This window comes from Dermochelys coriacea, chromosome 8, assembly GCF_009764565.3.
Source record: "Dermochelys coriacea isolate rDerCor1 chromosome 8, rDerCor1.pri.v4, whole genome shotgun sequence".
NCBI classification, from domain to species: domain Eukaryota; kingdom Metazoa; phylum Chordata; order Testudines; family Dermochelyidae; genus Dermochelys; species Dermochelys coriacea.
The window spans coordinates 49,828,006-49,852,896 of NC_050075.1; the positions used below are offsets into that span (position 1 = coordinate 49,828,006).

General features: G+C 46.5%; 1 protein-coding gene across 3 annotated transcripts; it reads right to left on the minus strand.

The window, feature by feature from the left end:
- KIAA0040 (KIAA0040 ortholog) lies at positions 1 to 24,840 on the minus strand. Of its 3 annotated transcripts, XM_038412868.2 has the most exons (4): positions 24,708 to 24,831; positions 15,588 to 15,817; positions 14,460 to 14,544; positions 1 to 4,397 (listed from the first exon to the last, which is right to left on the minus strand). In XM_038412868.2, exon 4 carries the CDS (start codon positions 4,281 to 4,283, stop codon positions 3,963 to 3,965), a length of 321 nt encoding a protein of 106 aa, XP_038268796.1. In that variant the 5' UTR covers positions 4,284 to 4,397; positions 14,460 to 14,544; positions 15,588 to 15,817; positions 24,708 to 24,831; the 3' UTR covers positions 1 to 3,962. The 3 variants fall into 3 exon arrangements, with proteins under 3 accessions (XP_038268796.1, XP_038268800.1, XP_038268801.1); XM_038412872.2 differs by lacking the exon at positions 15,588 to 15,817 and having other exon boundaries at positions 24,708 to 24,776; XM_038412873.2 differs by lacking the exons at positions 14,460 to 14,544; positions 15,588 to 15,817 and having other exon boundaries at positions 24,708 to 24,840.
- Between the last annotated feature and the right edge of the window lie 51 nt (positions 24,841 to 24,891).

Here is a 24,891-nt window from a genome sequence, read left to right on the forward strand (position 1 = left end):
TTCTTTATTGTAGTTTCAACCAATTTTCCTGGTACTGAAGTCAGGCTGACTGGTCTGGAATTGCCAGAATTGCCTCTGGAGCCTTTTTAAAAAAAGCTGATGTCACGTTAATGATCCTCCAGTACAGATCTGGTACAGAGGCTGATTTAAGCAATAGGTTACGTACCACAGTTAGTAGTTCTGCAATTTCATATTTGAGTTCCCTCACAACTCATGGGTGAATCCTATCTGTTCCTGGTGACTTATTACTGTTTAATTTATATTTGTATACTGTTTATATTTGTTCCAAAACCACCACTAATGACCCCTAAATAAGTTGCTTGTAAATAAGGTCAGATTTTGAAAAATGCTTAGCTCACATATGGCCAACACGCTGAGCTCTTTTGGCATCTCCACTTCGGCCCAGCTTTTCAATCTGTGTGTTTGTGATATGTACAATAGAAACAGCTATGAGGGACTGGATGAGCGCCATTAAGCTTTCCTCGCTTGCGACCTAAACCAGCCTGGAACGAAGATCGACTGAACCCCACGAAGGAAAATATTGCGTGCATCCCAATTCATACAGAGCAGAAGCATAACTCTTCTTTCTCCCACTTTTTTTTTTTTTCATGCCAAGAGAGGTTGGCCTGCACTCATTAACAAGGAGATGCACTAAACATTACTAATTGGAAACTGGCCTTTTAAGTATAATGTATCTGTGACTGACTGAAAAGAGGTGCCCTTCAGCATTCCTCTCCACTGAAGTCAACAAAGGTCTCATCCAAGGCCCGTGACATGGTGCAAAAAGATTTTCCCAACGAAAGAAATGGCTGAGATCTGGAGACAAAACCTCTCTCAGGAGTTTGGGGGGAAAAAAAAAAGTTTTTTATTTTAAAAATAATTCTTGAGCATGAACTGTGCAGAAGAGGCCGACGCTGAAATCCAGATGCATGCACATGAAGAACTGCCTGCAAGGCAGAGGCTATTCTCCACAGTGGCAGAGCTAGCTGTAGGAACCTGAGCTGAGGTGGGCCTTATCAGGGTGTACTGAACGTGCATCAGACACTGCCTTGTTGTTGGCTGTGCAGATGAAACCTACTGGTTAGCATGTGTCACACAGACCCATAGAGGACGGGGTATTCTGCAGCTCAAGCTACAGACGCTCTCACTTTCAGTTCTGGAAGTACTGGTTCGATCCCTGGTATTGGCCAAGAGGATAGCGCTCATACAAGCAGCTTCCTAAGCTTTGCTCTTTTGACGGTATGTAGTAGATAGAGATGGGGCCAAGTCATCAGGAGCTGGAGTTCTGGGCTGATGGGCTCAGTCCATTAAAGAGATGGCTCTGGGCTATAAAGTTGGGGTAGGGTTTTGAACTTCCCCAAAGTTTGGGTGTGTTTGGATTTAATGGTTTGGGCCCGTGGTAGGGTGCTGATGTGCAGACATGGCCCTTTCCTTTGACTTTCTGGTCCTGACAGGGTTGAGGGCCTTCACAGGAAACATTTTTCCGGGATGCCTTTCTGGGTCTTTCAACTATGGCAGAGCAAAACAGCTGTAGCCCAAAGATAGCCATGTCACAACTAGCTATATTTTCCTCTCTGCCAGCCAGTAAGTGCTTGTACCTCCAGTTATGTTTTCCTCTGGCTCTAGTGGTGTGTGTGTGTGTGTGAGAGAGAGAGAGAGAGATTATTTCTCTCTCTGTTTCCAAAATGATGTAATTTTATAATCAAATATCCCAGAGCAGAAGTTGGGGCAGTGGGGGAGCCAGAGATGTTCAGGGAGAGTTGGTATCTAGGATCAGGCTTCTCTTAAGGCTGTTTAAGCTAAAATCTGACTCTTATTTGTTGCCTCTCAGCCTTGAAATTGGGGGGGGGTCTCTGTTTTTTTTTTTTTTTTAATGGAGATGAAGTGAATGAAGGAGCTGAATGCCATCTACTTAAGGGCATGGGTGAGGAGTCTGGGGTTGAGGCTCTGAACAACACAGTTGAGTGAGGGCCAAACCCCATGAAGTGATGTCACAAAGTTGGACAAACTGGGCTGCACTTTGAGGGCACAGCAGAAGTGGCTGATTTTGTAAGCCCCAGCCAGCTTGCCCTGCTGCCTGCATACCCTAGCAGAAGGGTATCCTAGAGTCTGAGAGCTCTTCTAGTGGAGGGTGGGTGAGACACCCTGCTGCGGATGAGGTCACCACACAGGAGTCTGCTATGCTGGAGGCTGTACCGTTTGGCATGCTCCACCAGGGCTGGTCCAGATGAGTTTGTGTGCTTCCCTGAACTGTCTGGGCAGTCTGCTCTTGAGGCTAAAAATAAACTAAAGTGGAATGTTCCCAGCAGAGCCTTTAGAGCAAAAATATTTGTCTCTTGCACTGGCTTGTTGGAAAGATAATGGCGTCCACCCACTCTGTTTATTTGCAAACCATGTAAATGCGACTTAAATAAACCTTGATGATGACTCCTCCCCCTTCATGCACTATTGTAGTTAGGCAGGACCCCTGGGAAATAGACTTTGCAGTCAAAGAGGGCGTGGGTGGGGTCAGAAGTGGAGCAGGGGGCATAGATGGCTGTGGCCAGCTGACTGGCTGCAGGAATGGGATGAGCTGCCTTGCTTGAGAAGAAGAGGAAGATCTCAGGGGAAGACACTTCTGTGAAGTGTGTGTGGGGCAGGGTTCTGTCTGGGACAATATCTCTTAGGGTGGGATGGGGAGGGAGGGAAGGTTTGGTGGGTAGGAGGTATGAAGTGTATCTGGATTTCAGGCTCCCTTCTATGTCTTTGTGCTGTATTCCAGAGTCAGCTGCCCTTGCAGTGCTCCCTGGACTAGCGGCACAGCTGGATGGCAGGAGCTACTCCCCGTGTGCCTATATGTGTGTTACCACTGTCTGGGTGTGCTACATGGGCATGCCTGTGTGTCTGTGGGAGTATGGCTCTGGCTGCATGTGTCTAGCATGCCGGGGGGTGCATGGCCTAAGTTATTACATGGAGTCAATGTTCCGAGGCCCGACTAGTATACATGGGCCTTTGAATGAACCCTTTCTAGTAGTCATTAAATAAATAACTCTAATGCTGGAGCCAAGCTTCTGTGCAGAATCAGCTGAAGTCTTCTCTCTCGCTGCAGTATAGAAATGAAGCCACCTTCCCTGCAGCAGAACGAGCTGCCAAAGGACCAGTCTGCACAAAGGCCAGTCTTAGACGGGCTTTGTAGTGCCAGTGCAAAGGTTTCAGTCCCTTACTGTGCCACTTTTGATCTGTTCTTGCCATCCTCTGTTCGGGGCGGGGGGGGGGGGGGCTGCCAGCAGTAGGGGTGGCTGCTTTGCTGCCTTGGGAGAGTGTCTTTTGGCCTGTAAGGCAGGGCTGGGTTAGGAAGCCCCAGGAGAAGCTCCAGCAGTGGGCTGGATACCTGTGTCTTCAGGAGTTGTGAAGCAATAGCTTGCCAGGGTGTAAAGAAAACCCTTTTGTTTGTTTTGATTGTGCTATAACCATGTGCTCATGTCTGCGCAGGAGCAAGAGCCCATGTGTGTGCAGAGGAGTGCCAGGGTGGGTTAGTTTTCAAGCGCATGTATGTATGTTCTTGTGTACATGTATGTTCATGTGCCCATCAGGGTGCACATCCCTGGGCATGCTTGGCTTTGTGCACGTGACATTGGGTGCATTTGCATGGGAGTGCAGGTATGTTGTGCACATGAAGGTGAATATCCATGTGCTCATAGCTGCATGAATGCTTGTATGTGTGAGTGCATGCACGTCCTTGTGCATATGGATGTGTGTGTCCTAGAGCATGCTGCATAGTCCAGTTCTGGGTGTGCATGTAAAGATATGCTGGACTGCGTGCCTTCTAGTGATGTCTCTGTGCTCTCACTAGTTGTCTGGCTTGTCCTGAAAGTCCTGGTTTTAAAGTCATTATCAAAGGAGACGGAGCCATCACAACATCTCCTTGCAGCATGTGGCCAGAAGGGCTCCCTGGGAGGAGGGTCTTGGCTCCGTCCCTCCGACTAAACAGGCAGCGATGGTGTCTTGTCCAGCAGGAGCAGCTTGGGCTGAGCCGAGATCCACAGGTCCTCTTCACCCTTCTTCTTCCTCTTTTTGTTCCTCTCTGCTGGGACCTGCCCATTGCTGCTGCTGCTGCTGTGGATGCTGCCTTTGCTCTGCTGTCTACAGAAGCAGCAGTGACAGCAGATGACGAGGAGGACAAGGAGGACAAGGAAGGGCAGCCCCAACAGCACGGCCAGGCAGACAGTGTTGAAGATGCCCTCCTGGTGCTTGGTGTGAATGAGATTCCAGAGTGAGTCAAAGAAGGAGCTGATCTGCTCCATGGCAGTTGGCTGGCTGGGCACTTGTTCTCCCCACCTGTGGCTGGTACAGTCCCCTTGCTGGGCGTTCCTCCCTGAGGGAAGGCAAATGGAACCCAGCAGCAGCTCCAGTCAGTCCTGTGGAGACAGAGGAAACAGGAAATCAGGAGGCTGCCCTGAAATCCACATTTGACCAACAAAGCTGAACGCTGCCCATGGGGCCTGCCAGCCTGGTGAGCACTCAGCCAGCTGCAGAGATGAGTCTGCAATGGTTTGGGATGCTTGGTCTGTGGGCTGAATCATGCAAACCTTCTGCCCAGCAGTGCTGAAGAGCCTCCAGCAAACCTGCTGCGTCCAGGGTCCCAAAGGATTCCTCACTGGCCTCAGCAATGGTGTAAACCCAACACTAGCTGTCTTCCTAAAACTACTGAGTTCCCTGAAGGGCTTGAGTTGAGTTCTGAGGGGGCTGGCTTACACTGCCTAGGCCATTCTCACTCTTCTGCTGAACAACACGACTTCTGCATAGTAATGCCCATGGATCCCCTCCTCCTATGGACTGAAAGCACCATATTCCCAGACCCCTTCTGGGCCAGGGCAAATGGGACCAGAGTCTGGCATCAAACTCTCACCTCTGGCATGGCAGCATAGGGTCTGAGCCGCAGGTGGATGTACTGCTTTGAATACAATAAGCACTCGAGACACTACGTTTGTATATGGGCATTTCAGGAGTTTGGGGAATGTTTGGGTCTGGGCTTTTGTTATGGGCTCAGCTCTAATAAGAATTAATTAGAACATCTAATAAGTTCAGAGTAGTTCAAATAATATTTTTCACCCCAGTTTTCCTTGTCACACAGCTCTGTGCTTCTGGGTTCCTCTGGAGACCAGAAGCAGTGAAATACATGAGAGAAGCTGGTCTCATGAGGTTTCCTTCTTGGAGAGGATTAAGATAGTTATCCAAATGACACCTTGACAGCAGGATTGTCTGGCTATGTAGACTCCCTCCTCAGGCCCTATGCCACCAGCATTCCCAGCTATTTTTGAGACACCATTAACTTCCTGAAGAAACTACAATCTATCTGTGATCTTCCTGAAAATACCATCCTGGCCACTATGGATGTAGAAGCCCTCTACACCAACATTCCACACAAAGATGGACTACAAGCCGTCAGGAACAGTATCCCCGATTAATGTCACGGCAAACCTGGTGTGACTTTGTCCTCACACATAACTATTTCACATTTAGGGACAATGTATACCTTCAAATCAGCGGCACTGCTATGGGTACCCGCATGGCCCCACGGTATGCCAACATTTTTATGGCCGACTTAGAACAATGCTTCCTCAGCTCTCGTCCCCTAATGCCCCTACTTTACTTGCGCTACATTGATGACATCTTCATCATCTGGACCCATGGAAAAGAAGTCCTTGAGGAATTCCACCATGATTTTAACAATTTCCATCCCACCATCAACCTCAGCCTGGACCAGTCCACACGAGATCTACTTCCTGGACACTACAGTGCTAATAAGCGATGGTCACATAAACACCACCCTAAACCGGAAACCTACTGACCGCTATACCTACCTATATGCCTCCAGCTTTCATCCAGACCACGCCACACAACCCATTATCTACAGCCAAGCTCTACGATACAACCGCATTCGCTCCAACCCCTCAGACAGAGACAAACGCCTACAAGATCTTTAGCAAGCAGTCTTACAACTACAATACCCGCCTGCTGAAGTGAAGAAACAGATTGACAGAGCCAGAAGTCACCTACTACAGGACAGGCCCAACAAAGAAAATAACAGAACGCCACTAGCCATCACCTTCAACCCCAACTAAAACCTCTCCAGCGCATCATCAAGGATCTACAACCTATCCTGAAGGACGACCCATCACTCTCGCAGATCTTGGGAGACAGGCCAGTCCTTGCTTACAGACAGCCCCCCCAACCTGAAGCAAATACTCACCAGCAACCACACAACAGAACCACTAACCCAGGAACCTATCCTTGCAACAAAGTCCGTTGCCAACTTTGTTCACATATCTATTCAGGGGACACCATCATAGGGCCTAATCACATCAGCACACTATCAGAGGCTCATTCACCTGCACATCTACCAATGTGATATGTGCCAGCAATGCCCCTCTGCCATGTACATTGGCCAAACTGGACAGTCTCTACGTAAAAGAATAAATGGACACAAATCAGACGTCAGGAATTACAACATTCAAAAACCAGTTGGAGAACTCTCTTCAATCTCTTTGGTCACTCGATTACAGATCTAAAAGTGGCAATTCTTAACAAAAAAAACTTCAAAAACAGACCAACGAGAGACTGCTGAATTGAAATTAATTTGCAAACTGGATACAATTAGGTTTGAATAAAGACTGGGAATGGATGTGTCCATTACACAAAGTAAAACCATTTCCCCATGTTTATTTCCCTCTCCCCCCCCCACTGTTCCTCAGACTGTTCCTTGTCAACTGCTGGAAATGGCCCACCTCGATTATCACTACAAAAGGTTTCCCCTCCTGCCCCACCCACTCTCCTGCTGGTAATAGCTCACCTTACCTGATCACTCTCATTACAGTGTGTATGGTAACACCCATTTTTTCATGTTCTCTGTGTATATAAATCTCCCCACTGTATTTTCCACTGAATGCAGCTGATGAAGTGAGCTGTAGCTTATGCTCAAATAAACTTGTTAGTCTCTAAGGTGCCACAAGTACTCCTTTTCTTTTTGCGAATACAGACTAACATGGCTGCTACTCTGTAACTTATCCAAATGTGCGAGTGCTTTATCTGGACTGACTCTTGAAACCTTTTGAGGCTTGCTCGTTCCTACCTTGACTACTGGGCTGTACGCCTGTTGGGCTGCTGCCCCCTAAGAAAAGGGATAGCATGTGTCCATGGCTGGAAAAACAAACTGAAATGGTGGAGCAATGGTAAATAATGCAGATGTGGAGGGACCCTTTCAAACTGATTCTTCACTTGCTTTTATAATGATCTCTTGCAAAGGAAATTTAATGCAAGGTACTAGTTCTGTTCTATTCTATTCAGGTTCCTATGCTGCCCTCAATACGGTAGTGTCTGAGCACCTTCCAGTCAGTCATTACATGACAGGACGCCTGTTTGTTGCGTGTGGGTCATTCTTTCTCCTCCTTTCCCCAGCAGAGAACGGTATGTATGGTGCAGTGTTTGTTTTGGTAGGTTTTTTAAGTACATGCAGCTCTGTGCTGAGGCTGGAGAAGGCAGTCAAGGAAGTGCGCCTTGCACTTGGGGTAGAAGTTGGTGAGGTTTTAGTTGGGAGTCTCTAGTCTTCCCACAATGCTGCAACCCTGGTTAGGCATGACAGCCGCTTGTGGTGAGCTTTGAGTACAGCCTACATAGTGCACTTAGCAGTTCACCTCTGGGCTGAGACTGTGATGGTGGCTTCCATAATGAGGACCAGAAAGTGGGCTGACCCCTCCCAGCATACCGATTACCACACAGGGTACATTTGTGCTGCAGTCCAAGGTGTGATTGCAGGTGAGGTAGAAAGGTGGCTAAGAACAGCAGCATAGAAGTGGTAACATAGGCTCGCAATGTAAGTACACACGCAGGGTTCCAGTGGGCTTGCACAGCATCTATACGGCTATTTTTTTAGCCATTCTAGTGTGGGTAAACCTAGCCCAGGTTTGCCTCCCTGAGTTGCAATCACCACTCAGATTGCAGTGTACACACACACCTACAGCATTTAGATAGTAACGTTGCTCAGCCTGTGCAGACCAGCGCTAGATTTCAACTTGTGACTCTGAAGTTAAAGGCTCTGTAGCCCCTTGCTTGTCCCCTGAGCCATCAGCAGCCCTCCTTTTTATTTTTTTTAACCAAGTGTTTCTCACAGTCAAGGTTTCTTGTGGGAGGTGAACCATTATCCACTATACAAGTTTCAACAAAGGTTGACGTAACAATGGCATTCCCCTAGCTGTGCACATAACCAGCAGAGCACTGCATTCTTGGCTGCAGCCCAGACCACTTTCCCCCTTGTCAACGTGCTGCATTGCTCCTGTCTCTCCTGGTCCCACTCTTACCTTTACTCATTACCATCATGTTTTGTATGGGTGATGGCCAAGTTGTCAATGAATCCACAAGGCCTGCTTTCAAGTGATTCCACAGGGATTATCTTCACCCTGACTTGTTCCCGAGGTCCCAGCAATTAAGCTGGACTCATTTTTGGGGGATGAATTTACTATTCACTGAAAAAAATTTTCTGGGGAACGCTTAACAAAGTTGAGTTGCATTAAGTGAATAGCTTTGGCTGAAAAGACACCTGAAATTTTTTCTGGGGGAAATGTTAAAACATTTAGTTTCAACTTTTCATTTAAAAAAAAAAGTGTTTTCAAAATTTTGTTCTGAAAATGTCAATTTGAATAAACATTTTAATAGTTTCATTTGATCCGAACAAAATGTTGTTTTTTCGTTTCAGTGAGAGAAATGAAAAAAATTGAATTTTGGTTCAAAACTAACTGAATTTTTGCGTCTGATTTTTGGTTTGGTGGCCAAACCAGAAAATCACCATCTATTTCAGTGGCTCTCAACCTTTCCAGACTACTGTATCCCTTCCTGGAGTCTGATTTGTCTTGCATACCCTCAAGTTACACCTCATTTAAAAACTACTTGCTGACAAAATTAGACACAAAAATAGAAAAGTGTCACATAAGAATGGACATACTGGGTCAGACCAATGGTCCATCCAGCCCAGTATCCTGTCTACTGACAGTGGCCAATGCCAGGTGCCCCAGAGGGAGTGAACCTAACAGGTAATGATCAAGTGATCTCTCTCCTGCCATCCATCTCCACCCTCTGACAAACAGAGGATAGGGACACCATTCCTCACCATCCTGGCTAAAAGCCATTAATGGACTTAACCTCCATGAATTTATCCAGTTCTCTTTTAAACTCTGTTATAGTCCTAGCCTTCACAACCTCCTCAGGCAAGGAGTTCCACAGGTTGACTGTGTGCTGAGTGAAGAAGAACTTCCTTTTATTTGTTTTAAACCTGCTACCCATTAATTTCACTTGGTGGCCTTAGTTCTTATATTATGGGAACAAGTAAATAACTTTTTCTTATTCACTTTCTTCACATCTCTCATGATTTTATATACCTCTATCGTATCCCCCCCTTAGTCTCCTCTTTTCCAAGCTGAAAAGTCCTAGCCTTTTCAATCTCTTCTCCTATGGGACCCATTCCAAACCCCTAAACATTTTAGTTGCCCTTTTCTGAACCTTTTCTAATGCCAGTATATCTTTTTTTGAGAAGAGGGGACCACATTTGTACATAGTATTTAAGATGTGGCGTACCATGGATTTATATAAGGGCAATAAGATATTCTCCGTCTTATTCTCTATCCCTTTTTTAATGATTCCTAACATCCCGTTTGCTTTTTTTGACTGCTGCTGCCCACTGCGTGGACATCTTCAGAGAACTATCCACAATGACTCCAAGATCTTTCTCCTGATTAGCTGTAGCTAAATTAGCCCCCATCATATTGCATGTATAGTTGGGGTGTTTTTTTTCTATGTACATTACTTTACGCTTATCCACATTAAGTTTCATTTGCCATTTTGTTGCCCAATCACTTAGTTTTGTGAGATCTTTTTGAAGTTCTTCAGTCTACTTTGGTCTTAACTATCTTGAGCAGTTTAGTATCATCTGCAAACTTTGCCACCTCACTGTTTACCCCTTTCTCCAGATCATTATGAATAAGTTAAATAGGATTGGGCCTAGGACTGACCCTTGGGGAACACCACTAGTTACCCCTCTCCATTCTGAAAATTTACCATTTATTCCTTCCCTTTGTTCCCTGTCTTTTAACCAGTTCTCAATCTTTAATCAAGTCACAGCACACTATTACTGAAAAATTGCTTGCTTTCTCATTTTTACCATACAATTATAAAATAAATCAAATGGAATAAAGAGCACTTGCATTTCAGTGTATAGTGTATATAGAGCAGTATAAACAAGTCATTGTATGAAACTTTAGTTTGTACTGACTTCATTATGGCTTTTTATGTAGCTTGTTGTAAAACTAGGCAAATATCTAGATGAGTTAATGTATCCCCTGGAAGACCTCTGTGTACCCTCATGGGGACATAGACCAGTGGCTCTCAATCAGAGGTGCATTTGCTCAGAGTGTGTGTGTGTGGGGAGGGGGGGTAAATATGGTCCCATCCCCCAATATGCCTAGGGAATTGTGGGGCTTATTTTATTTTTTTTATGACCCCTTGTCCTGCTGCTAGTTTAATGCTGTCCTACTTGGTCTAACTTGGCAGGCAGCCAGCTCCATAGAAGGCTGCTCAGATTAGAGCTGACAGACAGTAACTGTGCTGCTGGTGGGCTTGGATGGGGTACAAAGCCTTTAATCACCAGGTCACTGGTTAAGGTCCAGATTGGTGGTGACTGAACATTGCTACTGACTGATGCCTGTTTGGCTGTCTGAAGGAGGGTAGTATCATCTACCCAGCCATGGTGGATGTGTCTGGGTCACAGCCCCTATATGGTGGGCAGGCTCCGCAGAGAGGTCAGGAGATGAGCTGTAGACTCAATTCTCTTCCCAACTCAAGATGATCCCAGCAGGTCATGGCCTGAGGTGCATGTGGCCTGATCTAACGCCCACTGAAATCGGTGGGAGTCTTTCTATGGACCTCCAGTGGGCATTGGAGTATGCCTGGAGGTAGGTAGGTGGGAGAAGCACGCCCTTGTGGCTACATTAACAGAGGATCTCAGTCTCCAGGAGTATCAGAGAGGCACCTTTCACTCAGGGCTCAAGTCACTTAAAGAAGAGTGTCGGAAAACGCGGTGGGGTGAGCACGTCTCTTTGACCCAGTGCAGAGCCTGACAGATGATGCAGCTGCCATGATTCACCTTGCAATTGTTGCAAGAAGTGGGTGGGGTTGTGGAGGGGAAGGAGCAGCGTTTTTATGTTCTAGTGTAAGGTTTCCTTCCCTGGGGGAGAGGGCGAGATGCTGCTGACCTGCAGGTTCCCTCAGAAAAGCGTACCTTTTCCAGGGGCAAGGTCAGAGGGCTGGCTCCGCCTCTTGGGTTCACACTTGGCCTGCCCAGAGACCTAACAAAGCCCTTTGAGGGGCTGCATAAGGTGGTGCCCTTATGGCAGTGTTTCTCAAATGGGGGGTCCTGACTCAAAAGGGGGTCATAAGATTATTGGGGGGAGAGGGGAGGCAAGAGCAGCATCTGGTGGCAAGGCACCCCATTCCAGCAGCAGTGCAGAAGTAAGGGTAGTATGGGATGGGGATGGATTGTCACAGCTTTAAATATATTTTTTTTAAGAGGGTCCCAGCAAAAAAAAGTTTGAGAACCCCTGCTTTATGGGTTTGAACTGTCTAAAAGAGTGGTATTTTGGGAGGCTTTGATTCCCCACAGACGTGATCAGGTTAAGGATGATGCTGGGATTGTGGTCAGATAGCTGCTAGGAGAACTGGCAGGTGACTTAGGGGCTAATAAATCGAACCTTGTGCTTACCTAGTGTTTTCCACTTACGGGTTAGAAAGTGCTTTGAGAGCTTTGGCTGAAGAACTGCTATGTGAGAGCTAAGTATTGTTAGTTATTAAAGGTCTTGGCCTGCATTAACAACTCAAGTCCCACAGCCTCTCTGGGAGGCAGGGTGAGTTATTGGAATACCTGTTTTATAGAGAGGGGAAACAGAGGCAGGGAGGAGCAGGTCCATATCTTTCAATCATGGATGCCTTAAACACACCCACACTTAACTTGGGAGATTTCAGTGGGGATTGTACTTGCAATCCTCCTCTGACAATCAGACCTTGCTCACACACTGTCTGTGGTAGAGACAGAACCCGGTTATCTCGACTCCACTTGTGTTCTACAACTACTAAATTATGGGAGATCTCTGCTGTGGTGTTTGTTTTGGGAATCACCAGGGACCCTAGTTTATTAAAGGACCCATGTTTATATTGCTGTTTTCCTATTGTGGGCGGCATTTATTGCTGTCTGATCCTTTCTGTATCTCTCACAAGCAAAGATACCCAAGGTTTTACCCCCTCGCTCGTGTCTGTGGTGTTGGCTAGTACGTCTGGCCACTGGGCCAGTACATCTCATTAGTGAATGGATGCTGCTACTTGCCCAGGGCTCTGGATTTGCAGTCACATCCTCTGTTTTAATGAACAGCAAAGCCTGGGCTCTCTTTTTTGTTTTTTTTTTTTTTCTAAACAGTAACTCAGCATATATGGTCTCCCTTCTTGATGTGTGATCCAGTCTTTCATTGACCTGCCTGGCCATAGGGAGGATGTGACACCCTTGCGGGAGGTGTTAATCTGTCACAGAGCATCTTTGTCTGCCTAAAATAGGGCTGTCCACTGCAGTTTGGGCCATGTGTGCACCCTGGCCAGTCCTCTGCTACTCTCCACCAAGTCAGACCTACCATTTTGCACTACCGCAGCAGGCATGGTGCATTACGTGGCCTGAAAGAGAATGAAGACGTCTGCTATTAGAAATTTTGCCCCTAGGAAATTAAACACTGTCTGGAATCCAGATCCACGATGCATCCCTGGCCATGTCTCTTGTGCTGAATCACAGAAAACCAAGAGACAAATTCTCAAAGGCTCAGCACCCACTGAGGAAGCTAGATTTTCAAAAGATCTCGGGTCTTATTTAAACACCAAAACAAGGGACAGATTTTGCCAAAGCGCTCAGCACTTAGCTGTAAGTATCCCAGTGGGAGCAGCTGGATTTTTCAAAACACTGCAGCATTACAGCTGCATGAGAAATGGTTTTGATTTTTTTTTAAACAATGAAAACAGATGATGAAACAAACTTTTTATCCTTTTAATCTAAATTTTCTACATATTTTTTTGCGTGGCGGATGGTCGTGTTTTTTAAATCCATTTTCAGCAGCCAAAACAGAAGCATTGCAAAAAGTTTTGGTTTTTGACTACTTGAAAATGTGGAGCCAATTTTTTATTTTTTTTTAAATGTCAATTTTGGCTGAAATCTTCAGGTTCTGGTTGCTGAAAACAGGAAAAAAACCCAGTTTGAGTATTTCCACCCCCCCACCCCCATTTAATCAGAAATGGACAGTTCCGGCAAACATTTCCGCTTTGACAAAACACTATCATTTTAATTAAAAATGACGTGTGTGTGCGTGAAAAAATTCTGCATGGAAAAATTGCAGCCAGCTCCACTCAGAACCCAGTGGACAACCAGGCTGCTCTTTTGACGATCTATCCCCTCAAACAGTAACTCCTAAGGCCCTAAAGAGGAAAGGAAGCATTCACCTGGAGCAGCTGGTTAGAGTCTGCGATGGGCATTAATTCTTCTGGGTAGTGTCACCTGATTCTGGCCTTCTCATGACCCATGTCAACCTAGGCAAGCTACCCCCTTTAACTGCTTAAAACCCAAATGCTCTGTGATGCTTTGACCCTGGCTGAATATCATTGACACTGAATCCTGGCCCTGTCACTGTTCTGGCGCAGAGTTGGCTCTCTGAGGTGGTGCCCTCTGCCTGTGTATTTCACAGGCAGCAGCAGGAGGAAAACCCATGCCGTGGCACAAGACAGCATGGGTGGGAGGGCGTTTGCACTCTCCTGACCCTACTTGTTTGCATTTTGAGTGGTCCCTGAGAGCAGGTGTATTACGTGATGCCAACCCAAACCCGATCTGCATGTGGTGAAGGACATCATAACTTTGCTAAGCACGTTCATGTTTGAACCACCTGGCTTTATTTGCACAAGACTCTGCAATGCCTGGATGTGGCTGGGGTCACAAGCAGAAAGGCCAGAAAACCAGGGGGGAGAAGATTTTGGGGAGAATGATCTGGCAGCCACGAGATCTGGGTTCTGTCCCCACCTCTGCCACTGAGTGCTCTGTGACCTTAGATAAGTCACTTGCTCTGTGCCTCAGTTTCCAACCTGTAACATGGGGATAGTGCTACTTCTCTACCCCACAAGGGGATCATGAAGCTTAATTCATTAATATTTTGAGACGGGCTACACTGAAAACACTCTTTAGGCTCTGTAGAAGTATGAGGCCACCTGACCTGCTGCTACACATAGAAAGCTATTATTGCCTCCAGGAGCAAGTGCATCACTGCTTTGCACAATGTGATTGGCTGACTTAGCGATGTCACTTCTGGAAGCTTTCAGGAGCAGCATTTCCCAAATCAACACGTCACCCCATGTACCTTAGCCAAGCAGACAGAGTGGGGCTGGATCCTTTATGCTGCAGGAAGCGGTGTATAGCGTGTGGACAGCATCACAGCACATCAACTAGGGGTTAAACAAAAAGAAAAGGAGTACTTGTGGCACCTTAGAGACTAACAAATTTCTTTTTGCGAATACAGACTAACATGGCTGCTACTCTGAAACCTGTCATTGTGCTAGGGGTTAAACAGTATGCAACGGATAGAGCAGGATTTGAAAAAAGAAGGCAAACCAGGCTGATGTCCAACTACTCCCCCGGTTTCCAGCCTCAAGGGTTGCCAAGTGGAGTGACTGTTGCTAAGGAGGCTATAGTCAGACAGATTACACCATCCCAGCCACCACCACTCCTCCTCCTCCTCCTCCCTGCATTCCAGCCCTGAGGAGCTTTTACTGTGACACGATGTGGCCGAGGGCAGCCTTTTGGGACAAACTTGTCATGCCTGATGTTTGCGTCTTACTGTGGGACCCTCCCATCGGGAGGGAAGTGTCACGGCCTGGCAATGCAGGGTGGTGGTAAAGTGGAGCTGCCTCAGCCCCAAAGAGCTTGGGGGAGGGTTTCCCTCTAGCACCAAGGCAGAGTGTCACAACTGGAATGGCTGGCAAAGCTAACTGAGAGGAGCTAGACACCTGTATCTGTCTATGTCCCTGCAGGGCATGCAGTGTCCCCACTTGCCTTCCAACGCCTATTGTTTACTGGTAAAAGCTAGATGGATCACAACAGGGCAACCCCAGTTTCTAGGCTCTAAAGAGGGGACTAAATTGGCCAAAACCTGCATACTGCATGCCTCCCCACACATGTGCACACTATGCCCCGCATGTGCCATACATACTGGCACACGTGCGTACACGGCCCACTCCATTACAGCCCACACCTTGACCAAGGAAAGAAGGAGACTATAGAGGAAAACTACGATATACGGGGTTTTGAGGAAGGGAGGGCAAAAATACCCAGCCTGGAATTTCCCTCTGGCAGTTGTAGACGAAGCTGCCTTCTGTCTGTTTGCTCACTTGGAACTGGGCAAAGATCCCACCCTAGATTTCTGTGCTACTGGGGATGGACTGTAGGAGTAGCCCCTAGTGATGGAAAAAACAGATCTGGATTTACGTACCTGTCTGGCATAGACCCAAGGTATATCTGTGGATTCTGGTGCACCCTTTACAGGCCTAACTGTAGGCATGCACCCGAGACTTATTGCTTCAGGGTGAAGGCCTAAATGGCTGGAGCTGGATTTAATTCAGTGGGCCAAAATCTAGAAGAGGAGACTCCCTCAGTACATTGTGAATGTACACAGGGCCGAACACAATGGGGCTGTGATCTCAGTTGGGACCTCTAGGGCTACTGTAATGGAAACAATAGATAACATTAATAAGCTACAATAGGGAATGAACACTTGCAGCAAAATGTTGCTTCAGTCAATTTTGGTGCCTCTCTCCTTGATTATTGTTATTTAAAGAGCCTTTTTTATTTAAATAGGAAAACAAATGAATGATGATACCTAGCTTGTATATAGCACTTTTTGTCAGTGGATCTGAAAGTGCTTCACAAAGGAGTCGTATCAACATCCCCATTTTACAGATAGGCAAACTGAGGCACGGAAAAGTGACATGACTTGTCCAAGGTCACCCAGCACACCAATGGGTGAGATGGGAATAGAACCCATGTCTCCCGAGTCTTAGACCAGTGCCCTATCTATTAGACAACACTGTTTCCCTGGAGTGCCTAGATTCCCAGCCTCCTGCACAGGGGTATCACAGGGGGAAATATGAGAGCCTCTTGTTTAAAATATTAAAATCCCAACACTCATCCCCTTCTCCCACTCCCCGGAGGCTCCTGTAAATAATTTTTAGAACTGATTGTATTTCCCTATTGACTTTATCCTTGTGGAACTGAAAAAAAAAGCAATCAATCTGAAAAACAAACAGAATATCTTTTTTGTCTGGATATTGTGTGTGTGTGTGTGTGTGTGTGTGTGTGTGAGAAGCTATATTGCCATTTATCCATAAAGGGGAAGTCAGACTCCCATAATACTCTACTCCACAAGAAAAGTAATTTTAGACAAAACAGGATGTATATTTTAATTCCTGCATCAAGACTCTTTTTATATTTACTGTCTTGAAAGTTTTAAGGGGGTGTGACAGGATCAGGCCAGATGGTGGAAGGTCCGGTGGCGAGGACAAAGAAGGTGTTGGGAGGAGGCCATGGGGAAGTAGCCCAGGGAGTTGTAGCTGTCACAGGAGACACTATAGACAGCAGCAATCCACAGGGCCCTGGGCTGGAACCCAGAGTAGAGGGCAGGCCTGGGTTCTCCACCATCCCTAAGAGGACCTTCCTGATAATGCTTGTACTTCACAGTCCTCCAGCAGCACACTACTCACTCTCAGCTTTTTGCGTACCTCTTGCTCCTAGCATACACCTCACTAACTGAAGTGAGGTCCTTTATAAAACCAGGTGCTCTGATTAGCCTGCCTGTCCTAATTGATTCTGGTAGCTTCTTAATTGGCTCCAGATGTCCTAATTAGCTTGCTTTAATTGGTTCCAGCAACTTCCTGATTGTTCTGGAACCGCTCATTATCTTACTCGGGGGGGGGGGGGGGGGGTAAAAGGGATCTGCTTAATCTGGGGCTAAAATCTACCTTCTATCACTCTCCTGTGGCCATCCGGCCTGACCCTGTCACAGGGGTTGCAATTTTCTTTTTTTAAATTGTAATTACTTGGTTAGAGAAAAGAGCTGTTTATAATGTTGCCACAGCTGTCTTTCCCCTTTAAAACATAGCTGAATAAATTGAATGTGACTCTTAACGTGTGTGTAAAATGTCTAGGCCAAGTGGACCCTAATTTCTTGCCACAAGCCCTGAGTAAGGGGCAGCGTACAGCTGTGCAGCCCGAGGAGCAGACCACAAGCCACATTGTGGTTCTCCCCCTTACTCGAAGGGAAAGTAACATGATTCAGCCCTGGATCTGGTGAGATGTAAATAACTACCACCCTCCATGCTGGCTCAGTTGTGCTGGTGATGCATTGTGGGAGGTGGAGGCGGAAGCGGAAGTTCTCTCCTCACACAGCTACTAGGAACACAGGTGGTTGGCCCAGGGCAGTAGCAGGGCTTTCCACACCTGTAAGGCCTTGTTGCCCGGGTCCCAATCTATCCCTCAGTTAAGTCTGACACACAACTAACTTTAAATGATTATTTAGGGCCCCTGTTGCCTTTTGCTCTGTAGATGAAGATTGTTTAGTGCAATAACTGGGGGGCTCACTGAAATTTTTTTGGCATCCCTAGCTATGAAATTTCAGTTTAGAGCTGGCAACACTCAGATCACAAACAGCCTTGTCAGTAAGGCTGCTGAAGGGTGTGCCTCACTAGTCTACACCCCCATTCAGCCAGAAAGGGTTTGTTGCACAGATCCCTGCGTATGCACCTTTCACTAGCAGGGAAGTTTGATGTGACTGACTTTCTTCTGATGCTCCAGGCCCACGTCTGGAGGAGCAGGGGGTGCTGCAAGTTGGGACTGAGGAGCTGTCTCTTGTGTGCTCAGGGCTGGAATAGGAGGAGGAGCTACTGACTTAATCATTTGGATAGTCAGTTTTTTTTGGGAGGGTGTCAGAACTGATTAGAGCTGAGGATGGTACAAGCAGGTACTGTGCAAATGCAATCAGAGCCCTGATTTTAGGAGAGCCATTTAGTTCACTTGTAAAGCAGTTTATGGAAGAGAGAAATGAGTGCATTATAATAACCCTTTCTCAGAACTAGGCATGGAATAGGAATGAGAAAAGTTTGTTGTAACTTGAAGAATTTGCTGCAACCAGAGCGTTAGGCATCTACTTGGACATGTTTGTGTTTTTGTCTTATATAAATTGTCAAACTTAGTGGTCTAAAGTTACGCTCCTAAATAAAGGATGTGGCCCCCCGTCCCCCCCAGGTGCTGAGCACTTGCAGCTCCTATTAAAGTTAATGTTAGCGACAGGTGCCCAGAACCTTTGAAAATCAAGTCACTTATTTAGGTACTTCGATGTGGATTTAGGCATCTAATTTTAGAGATCTTCAATTGACAACTTGGACCTACAAAACCCAAATAATTAGCACTGATACTATGCAAAGATTGCAAGGTCAAGCACTAAAACTGTCAGGAAATTTAAAATGATAAAAGTTGTTCCGGCAACATGAGTTGGCCACATCCTGTATATTTTGTAGTAACCATATATTTAAAAAAAGAAGTTTAAGATTTACACTGAACAATGGGAAAAGGACTGGAAAGCATGTCATCTGTGTAATGTGGCCAAGTTAATAGGACTGCAGCAACCTCAAGCACCGGTCCTACAAATTGATCCATTCAGACATGCTCTTATGTCTCATTTCTTTGCAGGCTCATCTGGATTCCTTTGCAGAACTGAGGCTTTAACTTGTGGAATATGGTGACTTTTGAGTGCTTGTTCTCACAATGCTGACACTTTGTATATTTAGTGTCCTAGAGGTGGGTAGCTGTTTTTAAGGGAGGGGAATTGGAAGACAATATAAAAAAAACTTAAAATCTGGAGGGTAATGGCCTGAGCAATTCCCTGCCCTGCACTGGAACAATTCATCAAGGGTCATCATGAATTCTTCTCCATCACTGACAATTTTCAGATCAAGATGGGCTGTTTTTCTAAAAGCTCTGCTCTAGAAATAATTGGGCGGGGGCAGGAGAAGTTCTCTGGCCTGTGGTATGCAGGAGGCTAGTCTAGATATTCACAGTGGTCTCTTCTGGCCTTGGAATCTGTGACTCTCTGAAATATAAGAGCCTGTCTACATTTAAGAAAAATTTTGCCCTGGTGCAACTGCATGGATGTAGTTAACACCACTGCAAACCCACAATGGAGATGTGGGGGGCTGCACTGCCCCAAAGTGGGACTTGCGTACTTTAATTGGGTAATTTATTAAAAAGCTACACTATGTGTCCCACTTAGCGCTAGAATAACCTGCCTGCATTTGGAGTTTGCACCAGTGTAAGGGCTTGTTTACACAGAGACTTAGTACATGGCAAGGCAGGGTGTAAATCTACACAAACTAGCTTGTTGTGCATTGACCGTGTGGGCCCTACTACTGTGTACTAAAAGGTCAAAGCGCACTACAGAACTTTTGGGGCATGGTAGCAGATTTCATGTGGTCAGTTAGTATGTAGTGGGCTAAAGCACTGTAAATTTACACCCTGGCTTGCCACATACTAAGTCTCTATATAGACCAGGCCAGATCAATGCACTTGCACTGACGCACATTTTCTTAACGTAGACAAGGCCTAACTTAGGGGCTGACCTCTATTGCCCTGCACTGCACTGTTGCACTGGTGCAAAGCGTTAGCATTCTGATCTGGTGATGTTCCCGCCCTTCCCCTTTGCAGGGGTCTAAATGACTAAACATGGTACATGGCTCTGCTGACTTCACCAGAAGAGCTTGGATAACACCCACATCTTCTGGGTGTGGTGTTCTGTCCCATCTAACGGCACCAAGACCACTTAAGAGAGAAAATGAGTTGGCTCTACAACCTTGGATAATAGTCAGTTGGCTTTTAGTTTATGCTGTAGAGGCTCATGCACTAAGCTCCAGATGTCCCTGATTCGATCCTGCCCGACAACGACCAGGGTCTGTCAATGTTACACTTGCAAGTTCTTTGATTGGACCAACATGGACTTAACTTGCCACACCTATGTACTGGGGCTATTTTTCAGTGCATACCTGCAGACTTAAGGAACGGTTTCATTACTCATGGTCAGTGCAAGTTTCATATTCAGCCGGTTTCCTTGTAACATTACCTAAGAAAGCCTGGTTAGGATGTTTTTGAAATGGTGAATAGTATATTCCCTTCGCTCTTCCAGAGCTTGCAAAAGGCTCAAGGGATTTTGATCAAACTTACCTCCCCTGCCCCTCTGAAAAAATCAGAAGCCAAGCGTAGATAATTTTCTTCCCAAAGGTGAATGATTTGGCAAGTTATGAATGTTTAAAAACGTGAGATTAAAAGGGAGACTATTTTGAAAATTTAACCATAGAAGCATGCACAGGCCCAGATACTATCTGTGTATGTAGATACTGAAAGTGCAATAAAATTAAAGAACAATGATCAATTTGACCCTTTTTATAATCAAACAACAATAAAATGATACTGCTCCCATCTGACTTGGTATGCTCATAATGTTGTTAATGAACTTTATCCAAAACTACTTCTAAAATGAGATTTAGTAAATGGTCTATCCTTCACAATATGTTATAAAATACCATCCCCTAGTGTATCTAGTATCTACTGTTCGTGGCCGGGAGGCTCCAATCCAGCAGAGATTCACCTGCATGGAGCTTATTGCAGGAGTGGGGCCCTAATAAGCACTGATGATCCTATTTGATACCAGCTGATCTCTGTACAGGGATGATCACTTCCTATAGTCTGTGAGAGCTTTTCTGGAGACTTGAATAGGTTCCGTGTATCTACACAGGCTATATTTAATTGATGGCTCTCGTGAGCTCTGCCTAGATCTCTGTAAAAGCTGTATAATCAACCTGGCACAACTCCTCTGCTTGCATTTTTCTTTCTGACTGATCTGAAACTGAGGCTGGGCTTGCTGTATGCTTTACAAAGCTCGCAAGCCCTTTGGGAAGATTCTCCAGGCAGCCTGGACTGCTTGAAGATTTGAGGTGGCAGCCCTGTGAATCTTGGAGGCTTTGGCTGAATATTGCTTGGAGCTGTGGGGCATCACTCTTTGCTGAAAATTGTCTGTGTGAAACTAACAATAAAAGTTCTAACTAGAGATTGGCTGGAACCAGCAGCCTTGGGATTTGCACTCAACCCCAACATTGAAGCTAGAATGTATGGATCAGCCCCACTCTAGATCTTGTGACTCCCTGTGAACTGAAATCCTCATGCTTAGCAAGCTCTTGTTCTGACCCATGTTCCAGTACCCTGGGGTAAAAGGCAGATTTTCATCAACAAAACTCTAAAGCACAGAAGAGTATTTAGCCACTCAGATTGGCTGAAGGCTTGGCAGCCCTGCTCCTGCTATTCCCAACTCTAGAGTCTCTCTCCAGCCTCCTTTTGGGAGCCTGAGGTGCCCTTCCTCTGCTTGATGAATGCCCGGGCTTAGAGATGGCTGCACCTCTCCGGTGCACCGAGCTACTTCTGGATCAGCCCTAGAGGCCTTGTCAACACAGTGTTCTTCAGCACTGCTGCTAGCCCTAAATGCAAACACCAGTGCAGCCTCGACTCTGGCACGTCCAGCACTATGTCACAAAACTCTGCCCTGAACACCAGTGCTGCAAACTGGGAATGAAATTTTGTAGTTCTGGGGGACCCAGAAATGGAAACCAGACATCCCCATCCTCTTCCCCCTTGGGCAGGGCTTACACACTTTTGCCTTCACAGTGTGACCAGCCCCTATCATTCCAGGAAGCATAGAATCGTAGGACTGGGAGGGACCTTGAGAGGTCATCTAGTCCAGTCCCCGGTACTCATGGCAGGACTAAGTATTTTCTAGACCATCCTTGACAGGTGTTTGTGTAACCTGCTCTTAAAAATCTCCAATGACTGAGATTTCACAACCTCCCTTGGCAATTTATTCCAGTGTTTAACCATACTGACAGGAAGTTTTTTGCTCATGTCCAACCTAAACCTCCCTTGCTGCAATTTAAGACCATTGCTTCTTGTCCTTAACCTCTGAGGATAGGACAACAATTTACCTCCCACCTCCTTGTAAACAACCTTTTATGTACTTGAAAAGTGTTGTCTTCTCTCCCCCACACCCCACAGTCTTCTCTTCTCCAGACTAAACAAACCCAATTTTTTCAGTTGTCCTTCAAAGGTCATGTTTTCTAAACCTTTAAATCACTTTTGTTACTCCTTCTCTGGACTTTCTCCAATTTGTCCACATCTTTCCTGAAATGTGGTGCCCAGAACTGGACACAATACTCCAGCTGAGGCCTAACCAGCACAGAGTAAAGCAGAAGAATTACTCCTTGTGTCTTGCTTACAACAGTGGCTCTCAACCTTTCCAGACTACTATACCCCTTTCAGGAGTCTGACTTGTCTTGCCTACCCAAGTTTCACCTCACTTAAACTACTTGCTTACAAAATCAGACCTAAAAATACAAAAAAGTGTCACAGCACACTCTTACTGAAAAATTGCTTGCTTTCTCCTTTTTACAATATAATTATAAATCAGTTGGAATATAAATATTGTACTTGTATTTCAGTGTATAGAATATAGAACAAAAGTCATTGTATGAAATTTTAGTTTGTACTGACTTTGGTAGTGCTTTTTATGTAGCCTATTGTAAAACTAGACAAATAGCTAGGCGTTATTGTACCTCCTGGAAGACCTCTGTGTACCCCCAGGGGTACACATGCCCTGGTTGAGAACCCCTGGCTTACAATATTGATGCTAATACCTCCCAGAATTTTTTTTTGCAACAGTGTTACACTGTTGACTCATATTTCTCTTGTGATCCACTATAAACCCTAATCCCTTTCCACAGTTCTCCTTCCCAGGCAGTCATTTCCCATTTTGGATGCGTGCAACAGATTTGTTCCTTCCTAGGTGGAGTACTTTGCATTTGTCCTTATTGAAGTTCATCCTGTTTACTTCTGATCATTTCTCCAGTTTGTCCAGATCATTTTGAATTTTAATCCTATCCTCCAACGCACTTGTAACCCTTCCCAGATTGGTATTGTCCGTAAACTTTATAAGTGTACTCTCTATGCCGCTATCTACATAACTGATGAAGATATTGAACAAAACCGGACTTGGAACTGATCCCTGTGAGATCCCTCGCGATATGCCCTTCTAGGTTGAGTGTGAACCACTGATAGCTACTCTCTGTTTTCCAACCAGTTATGCACCCAGCTTATAGTAGCTCCATCTAGGTTGCATTTCCCCTAGTTGGTTTTATGAGAAGGTCATGCAAGACAGTATCAAAAGACTGACTCAAGTCAAGATATAAGATCAAAGAACCTGAGTATGAGTTGAGTCTTGAACCAGGATCCTTGCAGGACAGCAGGCTGGTGTCCTTTATATAGGTTAGGCCATATAGGTTAGACCAGATACGTCCTCTGACTGGCACAACCAATGTAGAAGAACGTTTGTAACAACTGTGGGTCAAAGATTCCCATTACACCAGGCTCAGCTCCCAGCAAAGGCATCTGAGGTCTGGGAGAGATGCCCCTTGCCTTTTAAAACTCAAGAAATTTTATTTAGAAAGAAACTCTACTTCACAGCTCATGTCAGTTTCCATACCTCTCCTATTCCAGTAGCTGGAGCTGAGACGGGCCCAGGCAGATATGGGGGATACAGCGTCACTCCTGTTGGAATTAGGAGAGGACCCTTTGGCCAGTTTACAGAAGGGAGAGGGTAAGTCCCCTGCTGTCTGAACTGCTCATAGTGGAGACAGCCCCTGGGCAATACCAAGTCAGGCACCTCAGAGCTGTTCATTATAAACAAGGGCAATTGTGCTGAAAGATTCAGCATGTGCCACTTTAACAATGAAGCTAACCTACCCCCCACCCTCCCAGTACAGTGCTCAGAAAAGGCAGCTCTCACTTTCTGACTCCACTGCGCATGGTTCTTTTCAAGCTCACAGCTAAATAACAGTGCAGAAGCCAGAGCACCAGCAGCTTCTTATTATTTACTTGGATTCCAGTAGCAGCCAGAGGCTCTAATGAAGCTCCAGGCCCCATCATGCTGGACACGGCACACAATCCCTGGCCCAAAGATTTTATAGTGGAATAGACCAGACCAGCAAAGGGAGAGGGGAAACTGAGGCACAGAGCGGGGAAGTAATGTGCCTAAGGTCACTCGCCAAGGCCAGTAGCAGATCCAGCTCTCCTGCCTCCCAATGGAGTGCCCTATGGGCTGGACCACAGTGCTGACACCTGGCGCCCGCTGCATAAGTTCAATGTTGTTTACAGACCCGAGACGGGGCGCTCAGGCTGCATGCCGGGTTCCGGCGCTGGGGACCTCAGGGAAACCCCTGGGCGCCGCTGCCGTGCCTCAGTTTCCCTTTAGCCAAAGGAGGACAGTACTTTAGCTAGCGCCCGGCCCCGGGAGCGCGCCTTGGATAAAAGGGGTCCCAGAGCAACAGGGCTAAGCAGGCTGCTCGCTCCGCCAGCCCGCCGTCCTTGTGCACGGCGCGCGGTGACCAAGCGCTCCAACGGGGAGCCGCTTCCCGGGAGCGCCCCGCGGCGACGTCCGCACGCCCCGGCACGGCCGCCAGCAGTTTACCTGCAGCTCCCCGGCGCGCTGCCCCTGCCCCAGCCCCAGTCCCAGTCCCGCGCCGCCGCCTGAGAAGTTTCGCAGCAGCCAGAGGAAGTGGTGAGCTGACGGCTCGGGATGTTTGCTGCCAGCGGCCTCCCAGCGCTCCGCCCCGGGGCTCACGCCCTGGCCTCTTTGAGCTGCCCCGCCCCGC

What these genes read in the sequence shown, in the direction of transcription:
- KIAA0040 (XM_038412873.2), bottom strand. Translation starts at nt 4,283, where the DNA reads ATGGAGCAGATCAGCTCCTTCTTTGACTCACTCTGGAATCTCATTCAC.